Consider the following 21,442-nt stretch of genomic DNA (forward strand, 5'->3'; position numbering starts at 1 on the left):
AAGCTAAGCTCCAAGCAGATGGAGTTCCGGGCGTCACAGGCATGCGAGGTGATCTCAGTGGAGATGCCTGTCTGAAGCTGGAGCTCAAGAAAGGAACAAGCCCCTAGCCTGTCCCCTCCCCCGGCAGCCTGGCACCCCCCAGGGGTGGATGGTGATCGATCAATCCCCTGCAGCCCGTGGCCAGAGCCTCTGCCCTCCTCGGGGCTCACTCTTACCCTCTCCTCTCCTCCAGATTTCCGATTTGCAGCCGGGGAAGACCTACATGTTCCAAGTACAGGCTGTGAACTCAGCGGGCCCAGGGCAACCATCCATGCCCACCGACCCAGTACTCCTGGAGGACAAGCCAGGTAGGGGGAAGGCAGGGGAGAATCCGCAGCAGGAAGATGGACCGGCTGGGCCTCCCCTCCCCACTACAGCCCTTCCTGCCCATTTCTCTCCCAGCCCCCACTCTCGTTTATTTCTGTGGGATCCTGAGATGGATCCTGAAATCTGAACACATGGTCTTCTTCTACAAGATGGGTCCTCTATCCTTGATACGCCAGGTTCCTAAACTCTTACAACTCTTAACGTGGATATTTAAAATAATAACCAGCTGCATTTCAGATACACCATGTGGCTTTGTCTGCCTTGCAGTCACAGGTCCCTCCTGGGTCCCCTCCTACCACACAGGCCAGACGCTATGTCAGGTCCTTACACTGTCTGACCCTCCCAACAAGCCCTTGAGAGAGCTGTCCTTGTCCCCACTTTTTTTTAATGTTTATTTATTTATTATTTTTGGCTGCACTGGGTCTTTGTTGCGGCTCGAGGGCTTTCTCTAGTTGAAGCGAGCAGGGACTACTCTCCAGCTGCTTAGCTGTGGCACATGGGCTTAGTTGCCTCACAGCGTGTGGGATGTCCCTGGACCAGGCAGGGAAGCATATTCTTAACTCCTGGACCACCAGGGAAGCCCTCATTGCCCCCACTTAAGAACTGACTTTGTTGTAGCTCAGAGAAGTTAAATGACCAAGTCACACAGCTCGTGTATGCCGGACTTGCTCAGTTCTTCTCACTATGAAGTGTGTTCTTTCCCCATTCTTTTAATTATTCATTCAGCAAGTATCTGACGACACCCACGCTGCACTGGGAACAAGGCAGTGATGAGACAGCAAGGTTCCCACTCTAGTGACAGGGGTGGGGACAGAGGGACAGTAAACATGTAAATGCTGAAAAAGTCAATGATAAGTGATAAGGAAATAAAACAGGGTGATAGGGTGGGGTAGGCATTACTTTAGCCAGAGTAGTCAAGAAGGGCCTCTGGAGGTGACATTTGAGCTGAGAAAGAGCCTGATCATGCAACGCCTTGGAGGCCACAAGAGTCTAGAGTTTACTATTTTATTTGAGTGCAATGGGCAGCTATTGGAGGCTTTAAGTGGGGAACAGGTCTTATCTGGTTTATTATTTCTAAATGTCTGGTACCCTCCATTGAATCCTGCCCTCAGATGCCCGGGAGATCGAGGTTGGTGTGGATGACGAGGGCTTTATCTACATGGCTTTTGAAGCCCCAGAGGCCCCCGACTCTGCCGAGTTTCAGTGGTCCAAGGACTACAAGGGCCCACCGGACCCAGAGAGGGTCAAGGTCAAGGAGGAGGCTAACAAGTAAGTGAGGGGAAGGGCACCACACCTAGGGCACAGGTCCTGGATGTTATCGGATGAATGGGTAAAAGCTCGCAGGTGAGACCACCTGGCAGGACCCCCAGTGATGAGCTTGAGGGGGCTGCATGGTCTCCCGTGAAGGATGCTGACTGCCACCTCGGGGAGAAGTGAGAGAGAGGGCAACAGACGGGCTGAAACGGTGATACTCATCTGGAGATCCTTTTTCTGCAAGAAATGTGCCTCTATGTGGCTGCTTCCAAGGAGACGCTCAGGATTTGGTTTCTAGCCTGGATACCAGCAACTTGCTCTTGGAACTTTTCTGCGCTCAGCTTCCTCATCAGTAAAAGAGGGGTTAGGATGTCAAGGGCCTCCAGGTCTTGCTCCTCCATCCATAGCAGCTCTGGCTTCAGCCCCGTCCAGCAGGAGACAAAGCTAATGACTTGAGCCCAAGGAGAGGCAGGCCTGGGGGATGTGGACAGTATGAAGACTGTTCCAGAGAGCCTGGCTAGCAAGGGCCATTGAGGGCGGCAGGCCAGACTGGCTCTGGGCAGGGGACCCCAGGAACGGGTAAGGAGGCAGACGCCCCTGTTTGGCCAGGGTCTGCGTCTGGGATGCAGGGCGTTCAAGGTCGACCTAGACTCCCCAGCTCCCAGGCTTCCAGGTCACGAGTCCCCTCTCAGAGCCTCTGCTCTGCTGTCTCTGCAGATCCAAGATCATCCTGAAAGATCCCGGCCTTGAGGATTTGGGCACCTACTCAGTGGTGGTCACAGATGCTGACGAAGACATCTCAGCAAGCCACACGCTGACGGAGGATGGTGAGGCCCCTTTCCGCCGCGACCACCCCAGAGAGACAGGCCCAGAGTACCAAACACAAATACCCCAGGGGCCAGCAAGAAGCCATAAAAATGAGTAAAGCAGAGATTTCAAGAGAAGTAGGTCCTCTCCCACCCACTCAGTCAGCAGGCCCATGAATAAGTATCAGTTGAGCACCGACCGCACTGAATCACATCAGTGAACCCCACTGGCAAAAATCGCTGCCTGATGGAGCTCATACTATTCTCATCTCTCTCTTTCCTTTTTCTACTATTGATAAAAGCAAAGGTACCAGTGAATTATTTCACTTCCTTCCGTAGCCTAAAAAAACAACAGTGTAAGTGGAATGATAAACTGCCAAAGGCAGTTAGTCTAAGGGGTGAGGATGGCCACAGGGAGCAGTAGGGGCCGTGGCCACCAGAGAGGGGAGGCTGGGCCTAAACTCATTGTCCTTGAGATTCACCCTCTGCTGTCTCCATAGCAACTGGGACAGCCATTGTTCTCCCTGCTGAACACACAAGGGGCCCTTTGATTTTGTTAAGAGACAGTTGGCAGGCGGATCCAGATTTCTATTCCAGTTCCACAATTTCCTGGCTGCTTGACCTTGGGCAAGTCATGATCCCTCTCTGGGCTCAGTTTTCTCACCTGTAAAAGGGGGTGGTAATAACCCCTGATACCCCAAGTGAAACAATGTTGTTATGCAGATACACTTACGTGGCTCCATGCAAGCTAAAGCCAACCACAAAAGCATAAAACCATCCACAAGAGCAGTGGGATTCGTTTTTTGGTTTGGGATTGGATGCTTGCCATGTGTCCAGACTCATCATACTCTGGACTCTAAGCTCACAAGGGACAATGAGATATGGGCTCTGCCTCTGCCAGTTCATTCATGCAACACGCATTTACTGAGCACCTGCTGTGTTCCAGACACCCATGTAGGTCCAGAGTTCAGCTTAGCAGGAGAGACAAACCTAACACAAGGAAGCAGTTAGCAATGAGATAGCACTGTGCCGACCTGCCCCAGACACGTGTTGCCTGAAGTACTCATTGAAGGGGCCAGACCCTCAGATTCTAGGACAGCATGTCACAGTGGATTAACAAGGGGGCTCAGGAGGCAGATAGTAATGCTCACCATCCACAGCATGGTGTGAGGATCACTGAAATCATGCAGAGATTGGCAGACAGTAGGTGCTCCTCTGGGGAAGTGGCACTTGATCAGGCCTTGAAGGACAAGGAGAATAAGCGATCTCAGGGGGGCCTACAGCAGCCCCTGAAGGCCCCTTGGTGCCCCAGAGCCAAGGCTCGCAATAGCCATCATCAACCTGTTTGGCAACCAAGTGACCCCGAGCTGAGTCTCTCGGGACTTTCATCCAGTGTGGATGCTAGAACAGTTCCCATGACCCCCACTAGCTCAGGGATCTCATTCTCTTTGGTTTCTTTCTTGCTCCTCCCTGTCCCAGAGCTGAACAAGCTGAAGAAGTTGAGCCATGAGATCAGAAACCCAGGTAAGCGATCCAAGCCTCCAGACTTGGGCAGTCATGCCAGGCCCACTGGGGTGTCCTGAGCAGAGCTGAGTCAGCCAAGAGCTAGACACTAGGCTGGTAGGGGGTAGGGGAGGATGGAGTCATCTTGGGGCTGGAGGGTCAGACACCCAGAGAGTCCTCAGTCCATAAAGGGAAAAGAGTGGCCAGCAGGGAGCATGTGGGGTGCAAGGGAGGGCAGAGTGAATGATTTCTTCTTCCTCTTGGATTGTGGATCATCTAAACCCCTGCTTTCCTCCACTGGCAAGGAGTAGCATTTATAGTCCCTGTGGCAGGGGTCACAAACTTGGGTGTATACTGGAATCACCCCGGGAGCTTTTCAAAATCCAAATGCCCAGGCCATGCCCCAGATAAATCAATCTCTGGAACGGGAGCCAGATATTTTGAAAGTTTATGGATGCAGTGTGGGATCCTGGGATTGAATCCCATACCAGAAAAAAAAAAATCATATTAGTAAATAGTGCCAAAATTTGAATATCTGTAGAATAGTATCAATATTAATTTCCTGGTTTAAAAAAATATACAGTGATTTGGGAAAGTTCAGGATACTGGAATTTTATGCCTGTTTTTGCAACATTTTTCAAGTCAAATGATTTCTAAATGAAAAGAAATAAATGAAATAACATGTTTTTTAAAAGTCCTTACGTTTCTGGTGTCCAGCCAGGGTGAGATGCACAGCCTCAAAGCCATAGGAGGAGGGTGAATTCCCTGAGATGAATTCAATCTAGGGTGACCAAATGTGGGAAACCCTCCCCAGACCCTCACCCTAGTTATGTCTCCACCAGACTCTGAAGCACTTTGCACATGGCATGTCTGCGCAGTGCTCAAGGTGGGGCTGTTGGGAGTGAGGAGGGGAGAAGGGTGCCCTGCCCACCCCTTCCTGTCCTCTCCCTCCCAGTGATCAAGCTGATCTCCGGCTGGAACGTTGAAATCCTTGAGCAAGGAGAGGTGCGGCTTTGGCTGGAAGTGGAAAAGTTGTCTCCAGCGGCTGAGCTGCATCTAATCTTCAACGAGAAGGAAATCTTCAGCTCACCGGTAACTGGGGGCTCAGAATCCCTAAATGAGGTCCCTGGCCCATGAGGTGGCCTTGCAGGCAGTGGCCTCTACCAGCCAGCACCTCCTCCTAGCAGACATTTCAGAAATAGCCACCTGCTTCAGCTGTCACAGTGAAGGAGTTGAGGTGGGGACACCTGGATGTTAGTACCTGGGGGGGTGGGGGCATGGGCAGGGATGCTAGACATTTGCCAATGCAAGGGACACTCCCACAAAGAATTTCCCATACCCCCACAATTTTTGAGTATCCTGACAAACATTCACAAGATGAAAAACCTACATTCATGCTTGTAATTATCCAAGCCTAGACTCTAACTCTGAGACACAAACACAATTTTTTTAACTTTTTTGCAGTGTTAATACACACTGATAGAGAGTTTTATTCTATTAGCCACATTACTTCTGCTCTTTTTTTCATTTTCCTGTTCTTGTACAGAATAGTTTTTGTTTACTTTGACTTGCAAGATCTTAGTTCCCTGACCAGGGATTGAACCTGGGCCACTAGACCACCATGGAATTCCCCCATACAGAATAGTTTTAATCTTTTTGCTTTTCTAACTTCTCTTAAATTAAAACAAATTCATTGTAAATCATGAAGCACCAGTGAGTGATATGAGCATCTGTGTATTGAAAAACATTACTTTTACTTCCTCTTCCTATTATAGTTGTGGTATTACATTGCTTTTTAAAAAATTTTGTGTGCAATAAGTTGTACTAAATGAACCATAAAAGTTGCCCATACTCAACTGTTTTTACTTACAAAGATGCCAATTTCAATCTCATGAGAGATTTAATCATAAAATGATCTTATTTGTGAATTCCATCTCCAGATGGCCAAGTGGCCGTCATTACATATGTGTTATCAAGAGAGGAGCTGGTTCTGACAAAGGAGAAAAGAACTCGAGGCTAGATGTCAGAAGGTTCATGTTCATCTCCTGTGGGTTGTGTGCCCCTGGACAGGTCTCTTCACCTGTCTGTGCCTCAGTTTCTGCATCTGTACAATGGGGTTGGTTGCCCCAGGATCAGGAGGAACAAATGAGAAAATAGAGAAAGTTTTGCATAAAGATGAAGCACGCATGACTTTCGCTCATGATAGAGGAAGCGTAACAAACTCTGGACTCAGCACACAGCACTGAGACTATAGAGAAACAAAACAAAACTAGCAGTTCCCTCAAATCATACATACAAGTGAAGCCAGAGCGAAGGTCCTAAATGTGGAAAACAAAACGTTTTGAAAATTGTTAGAATGTGACAAAATATAAACAAGTATTAACTCTGGGTAGCAGACACACAGGATTTTTATAACACCCTTTATAATTTTATGGGGAACTTTTGTCTATTAAACTGCAAAAAAAAAAAAAAGTAGAAAATAACCCAAAAAGTATGGCACAGTAGGAGATTGGGGGATTATTATGAACTGAAATTGACTGGGGCACAAGACTCTCCTGTGCCGGCGGGGCTCCAGGGTGTTCTCAGGAGCCGGGTGTGTCTATACACATGAAGAGAGGTATCCAGGACCCCTTCCCCAAACCTGAAGGCTTCTAACTTTACCACCCCAAGTCCAACTACACCCCGATTTGCACCCCCACAACACAAATTCCCTATAATTGGAAGACAGCAGAACAGACTCTCGTGTTTTGTTCTCCCCAGAACCGCAAAATCAATTTCGTCCGAGAGAAGGGCCTGGTGGAAGTCATCATCCAGCCCTTGACCGAGGACGACAAAGGGTCGTACACTGCCCAGCTCCAAGATGGAAAAGCCAAGAACCAGATCACTCTGGCGCTGGTGGACGACGGTCAGCAGTGCCCCGGCCCCCGACCTCAGCTCTCAGCCCTGGGGTCCCTCCCGCTCCATCCAGACGCCCCCCAACCCACTCCCGGACCTCCTCCTGGCTCACGCCAGTTCCCCCCCCCCCCCCCCACCCCCTGTGTTCACAGAGTTCGACAAACTTCTCAGGGCGGCAGATGCTAAGAGAAGAGACTGGAAGAGAAAACAGGGTAAGAGCTGCTGGTCCAAAGTCCAAAACCCTCGGCCACTAGCGCTGGGGAACCGCCGCACGAATGGGTTAATAGATCCCTCCGTCCTGCTGGGGCCCCGAGGGAGGGCCGCTGCCATTTAAGCCAGTGCTGTCCTCGTGCCAAAATGTGCCCAACCCCTAGAGTGAGCGCCTCCTTAAATTCTGCACCCCAGGGGCCTCCCTCGCCTCACCCCAGGCCCCTCCAGGGTAGGGCGGGATCCCGGAATCCGAGGGGCCTTTGGGCCTCAGGCGCCCCGCCCAGGCGCCTTCCCCCGTCTCGCCACCAGGTGGCGCGCGAGCCGATCCTGGCGCTCTGACCGCCGGGCGTGTCGTTGTGCCCTTGCAGGTCCGTATTTCGTGGAGCCTTTGCAGTGGAAGGTCACGGACGACTGCCAAGTGCTGCTGACCTGCAAGGCAAAGCCTCGCCCCCGCCTCCAGCCCTGTCCCCGGGCCACGTGGGCCCAGACCAGTGGTTTTCCCCAAGCCCAGTGGCTGTCTTAAGATTGAAGGAGGGAGGAGAAGGGGGCGACAGAGGATGAGATGGTTGGATGGCATCACCGACTCGATGGACATTGAGTTTGAGTAAACTCGGGAGTTGGTGATGGGCAGGGAAGCCTGGCATGCTGCAGTCCATGGGGTCGCAAAGAGTCGGTCTTGCCCCACTCCCCGGAAACTCCATACTCTGCTCTAAGTCTGATCCCAAGCAGGGGAAGAAGCCCCAGGCATTTTGCCTTTAACCGAGAAAACAAAAGCCCAGGGAGCAGAGTTGGAGTGAATTAGAGTGCGCTGGGTCAGCCTTGAGCTAGGTCTCCTAGCTGCCCTGGGGAGAGTCCGGAGGCCAGGAGTCTGGAAGAAAGAGAGCTCTCTGTAGATAAAGGGGGAGTCCCTGTGTCCCGCCAGACACTGTGCCCAGCATTTTATAGCATTATTTGATCTCATCTACTTCACAACCATCTGTGAGAGAGGCGTTAGGATCCCCACTTTAGGATGAAAAAGCAAGTGGGTAAGTAGCTCAAGACCACAGAGTAAGAGGCAGAGCCTGGAGCCGGGGTTTCACCGAGTGTGTCTGACTCCAGAGCTGGTGCTGCTGTTTCTCAGCACCCTGCAGCCTTGCAGATAACTAGGGGACGGCGCACTCCCAGAAGGGCATCCATTCAGCAAAATGAAGCACTCTGCAAGCCCTGGGCCTACAAGAACAAAGAAGTGGTCTCCTGAGGCCTCCAGCATCCCACAGTCCAAAGCAAGAGCCTGTGCAAACAGCATGCCTTGTGCTGTGATGGAGACATGCATGAAATTTACTATTCATGATAGGGGGCACTCTGGGGCGCAGAATGGAAGGCTTCCTGGAGGAGGTAATACAGCTATTTACAAAGAAAAATAAGGTAGGAAAGGGATCAAGAAGCAGAGGGAATGCCATTAGCAAAAGCCCAGAGTCCAGAAGCCATCAGAAAAGACACGCGGTGTGAGGAAGGGGTTGGCTGAGATTTAGGGGGAGAGCAAGGTGGGAGCAGGGGAGGGGGAGTCGTTCTTGTAAAAGAAAATTCAGATGAACTGAGGCTTCACTTAAAAGAGGAAGCCTGAAGGAGTCTCCTCACTCCTGACCTTCCTCAGGTGACCAATACCAAGAAAGAAACCCGCTTCCAGTGGTTCTTCCAGAAGAGACAGTTCCCAGCTGGTCAGTATGACCCACAGACTGGAGCAGGGCTTCTCTGCATCGAAGAGGTAAGTGCCGCCCTGACCTGAGAGCTCATGGAGTTGCGGTGCCAGGAGCACTGGGCAGGGAGTCAGGACCAAGGCGAGGCAAGTGAGGCACTCACCTCATGCACGCACTTTAAGGGGGCGCTAAAAAGCTCAGTAATCAAGATAAATAGCATTTTAGGCAATAAGTAAGTAAGTAAAGTCACACAGTCGTGTCCGACTCTTTGCAACCCCGTGGACAGTAGCCTACCAGGCTCCTCTGTCCCTGGAACTTTCCAGGCAAGAGTACTGGAGTGAGTTGCCATTTCCTTCTCCATGGGATCTTCTTGACCCAGGGATCGAACCCAGGTCTCCGGCATTGCAGGCAGACGCTTTACCATCTGAGCTACCAGGGAAGCCCTTTCTAGGCAATAGTAAGAATCAAATTAATGCCAAAATAAAAGACCATGGGGGAAAGCAATACCAAAATTGTAAATAAAGACAGGCTCAGTCATACTGATTTTTCCTTTTTGTTGAATTCCAGTCCTGGCCCTGCCCCTGACCATGTAGCCTTGGGCTAGTCACTGTCCCTCTCTGACTTCAGTTTTCACCTGTAACATGAGAGGGTCATGAGATTCCTTCCTGCTGCTGCAGCCTGAGATTGGGGCAGGAAGACTGTCTCCATGGGAGGCCGTTCTGGGCAGAGTAAAGCAGGCCTGGAGCTCACTTCTCCTACCCACTTCCTCCCCAGGGCCCTCAAAGGAGTGTGACCTGGTTAAGACAGAAATACAAAGCTCGTTCTTAAATATTCAATGTTTTTCTGCCCTGCCACTGATTTCTGTGGCCCATGTGCCAAGGAGTACTGCGCAAATGCAGGTTTGCTGACAAGGAAAGAACCAATGATTTCAGGGTCCTCACCCAAATCTCAGCCAAAATAATGACAAGTTGGCCTTTGTCATCACAGTGCAGGCCCTTCCACAGGGCTTGGCTTCAAGGAGGGGCTTAATTGCTACTGAGTCTTGTCATAACCGTCTGGCCTATTTGTGCGAGAACTTTCTGGCTTCCAAAAAGTTATCTCCCTTGATCCTCTTGGAAACTGTAGCACGTGGTCAGGGCAAACTTTATGCCACCATTTTACAGATGAGTAAACTGAGACTCAGGGAGTTTAAGTACCAAGATGCAAGGCTCGAGAGTGGACCCAAAAATCTCTCCAAACACCCTCCACAGAATGTGGCTGGGGCTTTGGCGCCTTCACTGAAGGAGCGGGGAGGGAACACAGGGGAGGACTGTTGGGTTTTCAGTCCTTTGATCCCCAGGTTAAGAGATGCTTCTTGAGGAGTGGGGTGGGATGGGTGGGAGGTTCATGAGAAAGAGGGCATATGTATACCTATGGCTCATCCATGTTGATGTATGGCAAAAACCAATACAATATTGTAAAGCAACTATCCTCCAACTAAAAAGAAATAATTTTTTTTTTAAGAAATGTGTCTACCTCGGATCCTGCCTCAAAGCACACTATGTGGAGATGGTTGCAAGGGGACCTTTGATGGGTCAGGGAGGCAGATATCATCCTGCCCCCTGCCCCCTACCCAGCCCTTGGAGGAGATGCTGCGTAATGAGAGGGCGCAGTTGAACTCTGACCTTGCTTTCAAAGCACAGCCCAAGTTCTTGCTTTGCTAAGTGTTGACCCAGGCTTCTCGAGGTTGACAAGCATGTGCCAATAAGGATCCCCTTGTCCTGAGCAAAAGAAAGCATACCTCTTCTGAGAGATGCAGAGAGACCCCTCCATCCCAGGCCCCACAGAAGCAGGGCAGCTCTGGTGGAGGGTGCCCCCGGCTCAGCCCGGCTCTGTGAGGAGGACTCTCTGCTCTGCTCAGAGCAGCTGACTCAGAATCCCCCTGGGGGAGGGGAGAAGGGAAGGGGGCGTCTGTTTCTGCCCTCAGGCCCGCCTCCCTGCCCCACCTCCAGGCCCAGACAAACTGAGAGCTTGGAATCAAAGGGCTCTGGAGCTGGAAGGAGCCAGAGACAGCCCATCACAGGGGGGTAAACTGAGCCCCAGGAGGAGTTAAAGGGGCAGGCCTGAGCCCAGGCCTCCTGATTTGCATCCATCGCTCTTTCTGGAACCCACGCTGATACTGCCTTCTCTCCTCCTTCCTTCCAGCTGTCCAAAGAGGACCAGGGTATTTACAGAGCCGAGGTTTCCGACGATCGAGGGGAGGACGATACCATCCTGGACCTCAGAGATGAAGGTAGGAGCTGGCGATGTCAGAGATGGGCCAGAAGGGTCTCTCGCTGAACCAAGAGATGCAGTCTGTGATCCCCGTGTCACTGGGGGCAACTGAGGCCCAGGGGGGGTTAGGTGACCTACCCACAGCTGCACAGCAGGTCAGGGCCAGGGAGGGCCCAGCCTGTGTGATGCCGGAGCCTGTGCTCACTGCCCTGCCCCACGGCAAGCCCAGGCTTCTTGATGTGGAGTCTGGGTCCTCTGCTCTGCCCCACAGTGGGCCCCAGGGTCCTCACCAGGCCGGCAGGCTCAGCCTGCAGGAAAATCGTCAGCTCAGCCCATCTGTCCTCCATCTGCGTGGCCCCACCCCATCCGTCATGGAGTGCCCTGGGTCCCCTCCTCGCCCTTACACCTGCATCCTCAGAGCTGCTCATAAGCTCCACCAGCCTTTTCCAAGGCCGAGCCCACCCTGGTGCGTCCCTAGGGGAGCCCCCCATATCAGTTGACCATTCCCTCTTCTCCCTCCAGCCCTGGATGCCATCTTCACTGAGCTGGGCAGGATCGGTGGTAAGAAAGCCCCACCCACTTTTGCCCAGCCCTGCCCTGATGCCACAGAGCCTCGGGGGGCCTCCAGCCATCCTTGGCTGCCAGGGTGGGGTGGGTTTGGACTCCAACCTCAGAGACTGTCGTAGGGGGTCGCATTCCTGCCCCGTGACCACACTTGCCTTCCCCCCACCGCACCCCAGAGCAGGGGCAAGCTGGCTGCCCCCCAGATGTGATGTCCAAAGGGCCTTGGGGAAGACTCAGCCTTCTCCTCTGCCCCTCCCACCCCCAGCTCTCTCTGCGACCCCACTGAAAATCCAGGGGACGGAGGAAGGGATCCGGCTCTTCAGCAAGGTCAAGTATTACAACGTGAAGTACATGAAGACCACTTGGTTCCACAAGTACGCTGGCCTTGCCCTGGAGTTCCAGGAGGGAGGGGGCCAGCACCCGCCCCCGAGCCCAGTCCTAAGGGCTTGTCAGAGACCACCGCCCACCCCCACCCCCGGTCCACAGAGGGAGCCCGGGAAGGAAACAACCGTCAGAGGGGCTAAAGGGAGGCTCCCCCGGGAAGGTGGGCACCCTGGTGCTGAGAACATTTTCTCAGTGTCTCCATGGCCACGGGAGGACTGTTGTCTTAGAGCAGCACCTGGGAACTGAGCGAGGGAAGGACTCAGGAAGGAAGGAATACCAGGTGGTCACGTGGGTCGTGGTGCCTTTGTGGGTCTCCGCAGCCTTAGCACACTCAGGCAGCCAGGCTGAGGGGAGACAGGCAGGCAGAGGGACCTGGGGGCTGACAGCTAACGCAGGGCCAGGCCTTGAAGGCAGGATCAGGCATTGAGGACTCAGCCGGAGCTAAGTGACCCCAGAGAGTTTGGGAGCAGAATTTTCCCAGTACTGCTTACGTGCGTACCTCAGCCTCGTGGAGCAGACATTATTGCACCCATTCTGGGGAGGAGGCTAGACTGACTTACTCAAACTTGTCATGTGACTGAGACCAAGGCCAAGTTGAATTTCAGAACAACAAAGCTCCTTCTCCAGACTCTCTGAGCCCCGTGACTAAGCCCAGAAGTGTCACTTTTGCAGCACGACACTGGGGCCGTGGGCCAGGTGTCTTTAGGTATGAAATTTAAGTAAAGGAAGGGAGTGTATACAGTTTGTAAGAGCTTGGGGCCAGTTATTGTGGGAAGAGCTTCTGGGAGGTTTTTTAAGATGAGGAGAAGGATGAGGTGAGGAAGTGGCTCCCATGGGTTGGGTTTGGGGAGGTGGCCACTGATCCTGGAGCACCGTTTTCTCAAGGTCCCAGCCTGCGGGACATGTCGCAAATAGAGACGCATTACAGGCACAAGCCTTGGTGAATGATGAGTGGATGAGTGGGTAGATACTTATCGAATGTCCCCACACATTTAGAAACAAAACCCCAGGAGAGGAGTCTGGGGCAGGGGTGCCTACAGCTGGGCAGGCAGCCAGCCTGTCCTGGACACAGCCCTGTTAACCATTGCTTTGCCCTCACGTTCAGAGAGAAACGCCTGGAGAGTGGCGATCGGGTGAGGGCTGGTACCACTCTGGATGAGATCTGGCTCCACATCCTGGACCCCAAGGACTCAGACAAGGGCAAATACATCCTGGAGATCACGGCTGGGAAGGAAGTCCGGCAGCTCTCGGCTGATCTCTCAGGGCAAGGTGATCTCTCCACCCGTGTGGAAACCTGTTTAGAAAACCCTACAATCTTTGGGGGCACTGCCCCCAAGAGAATGCTGGAACAGAGAGGAGGAGCAGTCACAGCTGGGCTGGCACCTGTGGGTTGCAAAGGTCAGGGGGGTGGAGTAGAGGGATGGTGGGGGGGATGCTCTGACGCAGCTGTTCCCCTCCTTCTCGTAGCTTTTGAGGATGCCATGGCTGAGCACCAGAGACTGAAGTAAGTTCCCAGCGTGATCAAGGCCCCTGGGGTGCCTGCACACAGGACCCTTCCTGGGAGGTGCAGCTGGCTGGATCCGCCTTTCCCCTACCACCCCTCCCCCAACCGCGGGCAGGACTGTCCTTTACATGATGGAACCCCAAGCCCTTTTTCCATTTCTGTTTTCCAGAGCCCTGGCCATCATCGAGAAGAGTAAGTCCAGCCATGTTGCCGCGGTTTCCTGTTCTGAGCTGGGGGTGACTTCCCAGCCGCTCACAGCTCCTGGCAAGGCAGCTGGAGCCCGGTTGCCCAGCTGTGTGGCTGTGTGGCTCTGGGCTGTCACAGAGCTGCCAGGAGACCTGGGTGGCAGCGGCAGCATGAAGACAGGTGGATAAGGAGTCCGAGGATACCTGAGACCGTGGATGCACCCAGCATCCACTCGGCTGACGTCAGAGGGACTCCAAAGCCAGGGGCGGACAGGACCAAGGCTGCGCTGGTCTTTCTGATCGAGGCCTGGGAGGGGGCGCCTTTAAAGCTGACACTGGTTCTGGCTCTTGGGGCACTAGGGTCTCAGCTAATCCAGGACACAGCCTCTGAGCTGCCCAGGGGCACCACCAAGTCCATGCGCTGGAGCTTTGTCAGGTCCCCACAGCCGGTGCTAAACCACCCCATTCCAGGAGGCTGGCTTACCGGTCCCACGGACCCAGCAGTCACTATGGGCCTTTTCAAGAGGGAAAGACTTCAGGCAGCAGAGCAAAGCAGCTCCGGACAACCTGAGAAAAGAAACTGACCATTTGCGGTCATGTGTAGGAGGAGGGATTAACCCTATATGGCTTCTTGTTCCCAAATGTCCCCACTTGGCAGGAAGCGCAGGCTGTTCGTAACTGAAATCTGGAAGGGGGTCAGACATCTGGGGTCTAAGGGCAGTGAGGAGCCCTCACAGGGGGCGGCCCAGCTTGGTAAGAGGACCAGAGGCTGAAGACCCGACTCAGCCCATCACATCTCTGTCTAATTATTTCCGTCCCACAACCCATCCTGGGATTCCGAGTCGCAGGACAGGACACCCACTGCAGGACCCTAACAGCGGGAGCCTGCACTCACCATTTGTGGTCGCCGGGACTTGTGAAGTCCAGAGTCTGGGGTGGTGGATTGTTGCCTGGTGAACACTAAGCCCACATGAAGGTCCATCTCTCCCCCTCCCCGCAACCCTGATCTAGGGTCCTCCTCCCCTACCTCCACTGCGGACACCAACCGCTTCAAGGCTCTTTGCATATCCCTGATCGTGATCCAGGGGCCGTTCCCACAGCCTTGACTTCAGCATACAGGATATGTTGGCTTTCTGCTTAGAGATTTACAGCCACCTTCTCTTCCTGCCCAACCACCAGGGCCACCGGCTCCCCTCCCTTGACCAGAATCAGTGTCCCCAAAGCTTCCTTCCTGTTCCCTCCCTTAGCGGGATCGTCACACCTGTTCTGTGCACTTCGCCAGTTTAAGGCTCAGAGCAATCTTATTCACCTTCTCTCCCAGTTCTCAAGGGGAAGGGCACCTCACTATCACCTCCAGGTACCACCGACCATGATATTAACCTCAAGGCAATGACAGAAACATGTCCTCTATCTTCTGTTTGTAAAGGCAAAGAAATAACGTAATACAGGTTTAAAGATGTCCACCCCAAACAATGCCAATAGGAAAGGAAGCATTGCTGAAAAATAAACCTCAACTCCAGGTAAACGTTCATCACGGGGTGGGGGATCTTGTTTTTTTCCCTTCCAGATCGTGCCAAAGTGGTGAGGGGGCTCCCAGACGTGGCCACAATCATGGAAGATAAGGTACCGTCGGCCCCTGGCCCACAGCCAGCAGTCCCACCCTGGGCTCCCTCCCACATCCGTCAAAGAGCACAAATCAACAGAGCTCTGTGGACCCCAGAGCCGGAGGGGCTGGTTCCGCCAGAGTCTGGCTTAGCGGCCACCCCTCGCTGGTCACACGTATGGTGTGTGGCCTGGGGGCGGGCTGCTGTTCCCAGCTTCACCCCATCTCTCCAGGGGGCCCTGGATGTCACAGGCTTCTCTCCGTGAACTTCAGTTTCTGCAGGAGTTCGACTCGATGAGCCCGAAAAAGCCCTTTCCAGACTGAAATCATGCAAGCCTAATACTCTAGCAAAGAACAGCTAACGTCTTCATGTTGCTCACCTTGTACCAGGCACTGTTCCATTTTTTTAACCATGGAGGCAACCACATGGAACAGTGTGTTATTACTAGTCACCCTTTATAGCTGAGGGAACAGAGGCCCAGAGAGGTTAAGGGACTTTGGTAAGGTCACACGGCTTAAAGGAACAGAGCTGGGAGTCACACCCAGACAGCCCAGCTCCAGACTCTGGGCATTTGCCCATTACACTACAGTGCTCTGCATGGAGGACTGCTCTCCTGAGAATTTTCAAACTCAATTCTTAAAATCTTTATTTTATCTCAATTCTTAAAAGCAATCTGGGCTTATTTGCCCGGTAAAATGATAATGAAGTGTACAACAGAAAGCAATAAAGCGAAGTCCATGCCACTCTAGGGCAGGTCGCTGCTCAAGTAATAAAGATCTGAAATTCTAGCAAGCATTCCTCTAGAATAAAGTTGAGAATGGAGGATGCGGGGCTGCAGTAAAATGCCTCCCTTTCATGTTATTACTTTATGGGTTACAATAAAGCACACATAATTAACTTGTCACAAGGAGCAACTCGTATGGGAGCTCCCTGGGAATGTGAAGGCAATGCCAAGGGTTAGTCCCAGAGGGTGAGACTGACTGTTCCTTTCCTGCCCTTTCAAACAGACCCTGTGCCTGACCTGCGTCGTCTCAGGAGATCCTGCCCCTGAAATCTATTGGCTGAAGAACGACCAGCCTGTCACCTTCCTGGACCGCTACCACATGGATGTGAAGGGTATGGAGGTCACCATCACCATCGAGAGGGTCAACAGTGAGGACAGCGGGCGCTACGGTGTCTTTGTCAAGAACAAGTATGGGTCTGAGACAGGCCAGGTGACCATCAGCGTGTTCAAGCATGGGGAGGAGGAAAAGGTGCTGCAGATGTGACGGTCGGATTCAAGCACAGCCTGAGGTCTAGTCTGTGTGGACTAGGAGGGTCAACCAGTGGGTCACAGCCTGGCACAGGCCACAGGGATGAGACTGGAGGGGAGGGAAAAGGGCAGAACCCAGGGCATGGGAGTGGGTGGAGTGGACACACCCAAGTGGAGAAGCAAAGATGGGGTGCTGGGAGGCCTCCAGGATTGCAGAATCAGGACTGGACTTGGACTGGAGGATTTATGTGCTGGACTGTTTCAACTCTAAACTCTCCGTGAGCCTTGCCTTTTTCATCTATCAAATAGGAATTCCTACTCCTAGGGATTCTTTATGAAAACTCCTTGAAATCATATATCAGTGGTTCTCAATGGGAGGCAATTTTGTCCCCTAGGAAACAGTCGGCAGTCCAAATTTGGGGTTGTCACAACTGGGGGTGTCCACTGGTGTCTAGTAGATAGAAGTCAGGAATGCTGCTAAATATAATAGCTCCCTGCCACGTAGAATTCAACCTTAAATGACAACAGTGCTGAGGCTAATGAGCGCAGCCATAAATGGATATATCACAATACGCCTTTTTGAGGATGCTGTATTTTCAATGAAGTTCAGCAAACATTCATTTGAAATGTTGCATATGCCAGGCTTGTGGATGGCACTGGGAGCCCAAAGATACATAACATGTAGGCCCCACCCTCAAGGGCACCTCAGCCCAGAAGAGACAGACCTGGGTGCAGATGACTCCAGGGCAAGTCAGATGATCAGAATTCTAAAAGGTCCAGATAAAGTTCCACTGGTGGTCAGAGGAGGGAGGCAGGTGTTCGTCCCAACTAGGGAAGGTGAGCTTTAAAACACCTTCATGGAACTAGCGGAATGGGTTGTTAGGTCCTAAAAAATGAGTGGGATTTGGTGATGGTCATGGGAGGAGATTTCGGGAGCAGGGGTTCATGAGAGCAAAGGTGAGGCGTGGAGGTGATACCACCTGGGTGGCCTGGGACACCACATTGCAGAGTTCAGACCTTCAGGACTCCCAGCTCAGGGCCTCTGCCTGGCAGGACGCATACTGGTTGGCCTTGCTTCCCAGACCTCAATACAGAGCTGAGCATTTCACCACCCTCCCGTTTCCTTGTTTAAAATCAGATGGGGAGGGGAGGGCATTTATAAAGTTAGAGATGTTTGTTGTAAAATTTTGGATAACCTTGAAAATGATGAAGGAGAAAATAAAACTCATCTACACTCTCAGTACCAGAACATAACACCCACCTCTGATTGCTGAAATGATTTCCGAATTTAAAGATAAAATGAATCACTCCTGCATTTACCACCCACATGCGCATCAAGGCATGATGGGAAGCTTATACCCCCAGCAGCAACAGGTGCAGTTCAGGCCAGGTGTTCAGTGATGGCGGTGGGAGGCAAGGAGCTGGGGTCCTGCCGTGCCTGGCTGGGAATCAATATGGAGAATTGAGTGGGTCTTGGAGGCAAACACAGACAAGCTTGAAGCCAAGATCTCTCTGTGTGATCTTGGCCATTTTTTCCCCCCTTTCTCTGGGCCTTGATTTTTCATCCATAAAACAAATCTGAAAGATCATTTTTTAAGGCCGTTTCAGCTGACCCTAAGATTTTGATTATTTCCCCAGAACTTGGTTCTCCTTTGCTTTTCTCTTCTTATGACAATGGGATGAAGAAAAAGGTCCTGCCCTCATTCACTCTCCCAGTCTCATACTTGGAATCTCAGAGGAGAGACTCGGCTTCTTTCATTTGTCCGTGAAAAATGTTTCAAATTTCAAAGAAATCGGGATGCACAGTATCCATGCACTTTATTCGTAAAACCAGAGCAGCCTGACATATGCTTACGTAGGTTCTTCATCTTCACACAGAGCACCTCCTCTTCTCCTTCATATGATCATCACCCCAACACAGGGCGGCAGGCAGGCCGACACTCTGATGGAGACAATAAATCTCACAGGCACAGCACTTAGAAGGTTATGAAGCATTCTCGTGTCTCAGTGCTTGTCAGATCCAACGGAACATCATCATCGGCCCCATTTTTACAGACATGACATGACAGTTGAGAACCGAAGTGGTACACGGCAGAGTTAGGACAAGAACCGGACTCCCTGGGTCCTGGTTGGGAGGACATTCTGCTCTGCTACGCGTGCAGAGGGGTACACAGGGTCCAGGGACTTCCCTTGTGGCTTACAGACTTCCCTGTTAGCTCAGACAGTAAACTGTCTACAATGCGGGAGACCTGGGTTCAATCCCTGGGTAGGGAAGATTCCCTGGAGAAGGAAACGGCAAACCCACTCCAGTACTCTTGCCTAGACAATCCCATGGACGGAGGAGCGTGGTGCAAGCTACTGTCCATGGGGTCGCAAAGAGTGGCTTAGCTGCTAAAGAATCGCCTGCAATGCAGGAGACCTGGGTTCAGTCCCTGAGCTGGGAAGATCCCCTGGAGAAGGGAAAGGCTACCCACTCCAGTATTCTGGCCTGGAGAATTCCATGGACTGTATAGTCCATGGGATTGCAACGAGTCACACATGACTTTCACCTTAACAAAGTCCAGAGCCCAGAGGTGAACTCTTGCTGTGGTTCTCACTAAACCCCTGAGAATCGCCAAAGTGCTGAGTGAGCAGATCAGTGAACAGGTGTATAAATGGAGGTGGCTTCTTGGCCCCCGTGTCCAAAACGGTAAAAATTTTCTCCACGGGGAAGCAGAAGGCATTGGAAGTGTCCGCAGCAATTTGTCGTGTTCTTGCCAGAGAAGCACCTTCCGGTTGGCCCTGATTAAAACATGGTGTGATCGCCCCCTGTTGGTGGGGAGTAGGTTTTGCAGTCATCAAAAGCAGTGCATCGTTAGACTGGAGATGTTGGGAGCTCCTTGATTTGGTGACAAGCCAGTTTGGGGGCAGGAGTTGGTCCCTGCTGTGCTGCATATGGACAGTTTTTCTTTGTCCAGTCTCCTGGGTTAGGGTCCCCTGCCTCCCGGAGCAATCTTGCTGAAGACCGGGCTCCTCATTGTCCTTAATTGCTCTGCTCTCTTTTCTCTACTCTACCTTCTACAGAAGCCAGGCTCAGCCAGTTTTTCCACTGGGCCCTTACCTAGGAGGACTGTGGACAGGGAAGGTCAAGGGTGGGGCAGTGGGGATGGAGGTCCCTAGGACCTTTCATTGTTCTCTGTCTCAGCTCCTCCCACTTAACCCCAAGTAAACCTCAAGTACCACTCAGGTGGGAGAAATGACCCTACAACCCTGCCCATGCGCGTGCTTAGTCGCTCAGTCGTGTCCGACTCTTGCCACCCCATAGACTGTAGCCCGCCAGGCCCCTCTGTCCATGGGATTCTCCAGTCAAGAATACCAGAGTGGGTTGCCACTTCCTTCTCCAAGGGATCTTCCCAACCCAGGGATCGAACCCAAGTCTCCTGCATTGCAGTCAGACTCTTTAACCACTGAACTACAAGGTGGGAGAAGGGGCCTTGCTAAAGAATATCGTGATTAAAAAAACAAAAAACTTTCTGTCTGGTCTTTGCTCTTGGCTTGGAATATATAGCGCCTAAACCCTTGGGATCTCCAGGGTGGGGTCTCCAGACGGGTCTTCAGACAAAAGAGCGTCTTTTGTATGCTGATGAGATGGTTGGTGACTGGAGGCCCTTAGATAGCATCAGGATGGGAGCTGGTCACCAGAAAGATCGAGGTAGGACTAGAGGGTTGGAACTTTCAACACCTAGCCACCTCCATTGCCCTCTGGGGCTGGGAGAGAGACTAGAGATTGAGTTACTCACCAATGGCCAATGATTTAATGAATCATGCTTAAGTGCTGAAACCTCCATTAAAAATGGCTGAATGACAAGATTTCGGGGGGCTTCTGGGTTTGTGGACAAATGGAGGTGCTGGGAGGGTGGTTGACGTGAGAGGGCATGAGAGCTCCCCAAGCCCCTACCCCCACCCTGGGGACCTCTTCATCTAGGTTGTTCATTTGTATTCTTTACAATAAACCAGAAACTGTAAGTAAAAGGTTTCCCTGAGTTTTGTGAGCCATTCCTGCAAATTATCCACTGAGAAAGGAGTCATGGGAACCCCTGATTTATAGCCAGTTGGTCAGAAGTCAGGTGACGACCTGGGGCTGGCATCTGACGTGCAGGCAGCCTTGGGGGACGAAGCCTCTAAGCCTGTGGAGTCTGAATGTACCTCTGTGCGCTCAGTGTCAGAGCTGAATTGAACTGTGGGGCACCCAGCTGGTGTCTGCAGACTTGGAGAACTGGTTGTTGGTGTTGAAAAAACTCACACATTTTGTGTCCGAAGTGTTGTGAGCCAAAGCAACTCAGAGTTATGAGTCGACCACCTCCCCATGGGTTCCTTTCCATTTCCATCTATTCTCTATTTCCTGAGCCCAGGGTAGGTGGTTGGTGGCACTCCATCATTCAACAAACCCAGGCACCCCAGCTTCACCTCCATAGTCTGCAGTCGGAACCACTGGCCTTGACTTTATTCTCCTCTCCTCAACCTGTCCCCGATAGTCTCCACTCCTGCCGCCAGCCTGGGTTACTTCCAGCATCCCGCTTTCTGGACCCCTCTGATTCTTCCATAGCTACGATGCTCCACTGGCTCATCCTGGGAAGCGTCTCAGTTGGGTTCTGCCTGATCCCTGGTACCCTCGTAACCGAGCAAAACCCTATGGTGCCTTCCCAAGACAGATCTCTCGCCCATATCCTCTGCATTAGCTCCTCTCTGAAGTACCTAGATAATAGTATCTGATGCCTATTTCCTGAGTTTTTCAGATACTAAAACCACAATCAAATGGGGAAAATTTGACTACTTGATGATCATGAGTACATAGCTCACAGACCCTCTAGTGCCTTGAGCACTAGATTGAGCACCTTCAACCAATCAGAGAATTGTGCAGGAGTGCACCCCACACCCTGGGATGCCCCTCCCACACTTCGCCTTTAAAAAAGGTTTGCTGAAACCCTTCGGGGGGTTCAGGGTTTT

The 21,442-nt window shown here is 52.1% G+C and overlaps 1 protein-coding gene across 3 annotated transcripts in view; it reads left to right on the top strand.

The window, feature by feature from the left end:
* MYOM3 (myomesin 3) overlaps positions 1-17,710 on the top strand; it is a 52,539-nt gene extending 34,829 nt beyond the window's left edge. For all 3 annotated transcript variants that reach the window (XM_069579051.1, XM_069579054.1, XM_069579052.1), the window contains 17 exons: positions 233-347; positions 1,479-1,635; positions 2,338-2,447; positions 3,906-3,950; positions 4,885-5,021; positions 6,690-6,834; positions 6,977-7,036; positions 7,403-7,470; positions 8,668-8,778; positions 10,895-10,982; positions 11,486-11,524; positions 11,793-11,901; positions 13,017-13,180; positions 13,379-13,415; positions 13,585-13,607; positions 15,168-15,223; positions 16,212-17,710. In XM_069579051.1, the coding sequence (XP_069435152.1) occupies positions 233-347; positions 1,479-1,635; positions 2,338-2,447; positions 3,906-3,950; positions 4,885-5,021; positions 6,690-6,834; positions 6,977-7,036; positions 7,403-7,470; positions 8,668-8,778; positions 10,895-10,982; positions 11,486-11,524; positions 11,793-11,901; positions 13,017-13,180; positions 13,379-13,415; positions 13,585-13,607; positions 15,168-15,223; positions 16,212-16,472 (1,725 nt within the window). In that variant the 3' untranslated portion in view covers positions 16,473-17,710. The remainder of the gene's footprint in view (positions 1-232; positions 348-1,478; positions 1,636-2,337; positions 2,448-3,905; positions 3,951-4,884; positions 5,022-6,689; positions 6,835-6,976; positions 7,037-7,402; positions 7,471-8,667; positions 8,779-10,894; positions 10,983-11,485; positions 11,525-11,792; positions 11,902-13,016; positions 13,181-13,378; positions 13,416-13,584; positions 13,608-15,167; positions 15,224-16,211) is intronic.
* The last annotated feature ends 3,732 nt before the right edge of the window (positions 17,711-21,442 follow it).

The sequence above is a fragment of the Ovis canadensis genome, chromosome 2 (genome assembly GCF_042477335.2).
Source record: "Ovis canadensis isolate MfBH-ARS-UI-01 breed Bighorn chromosome 2, ARS-UI_OviCan_v2, whole genome shotgun sequence".
NCBI classification, from domain to species: Eukaryota; Metazoa; Chordata; class Mammalia; order Artiodactyla; family Bovidae; genus Ovis; species Ovis canadensis.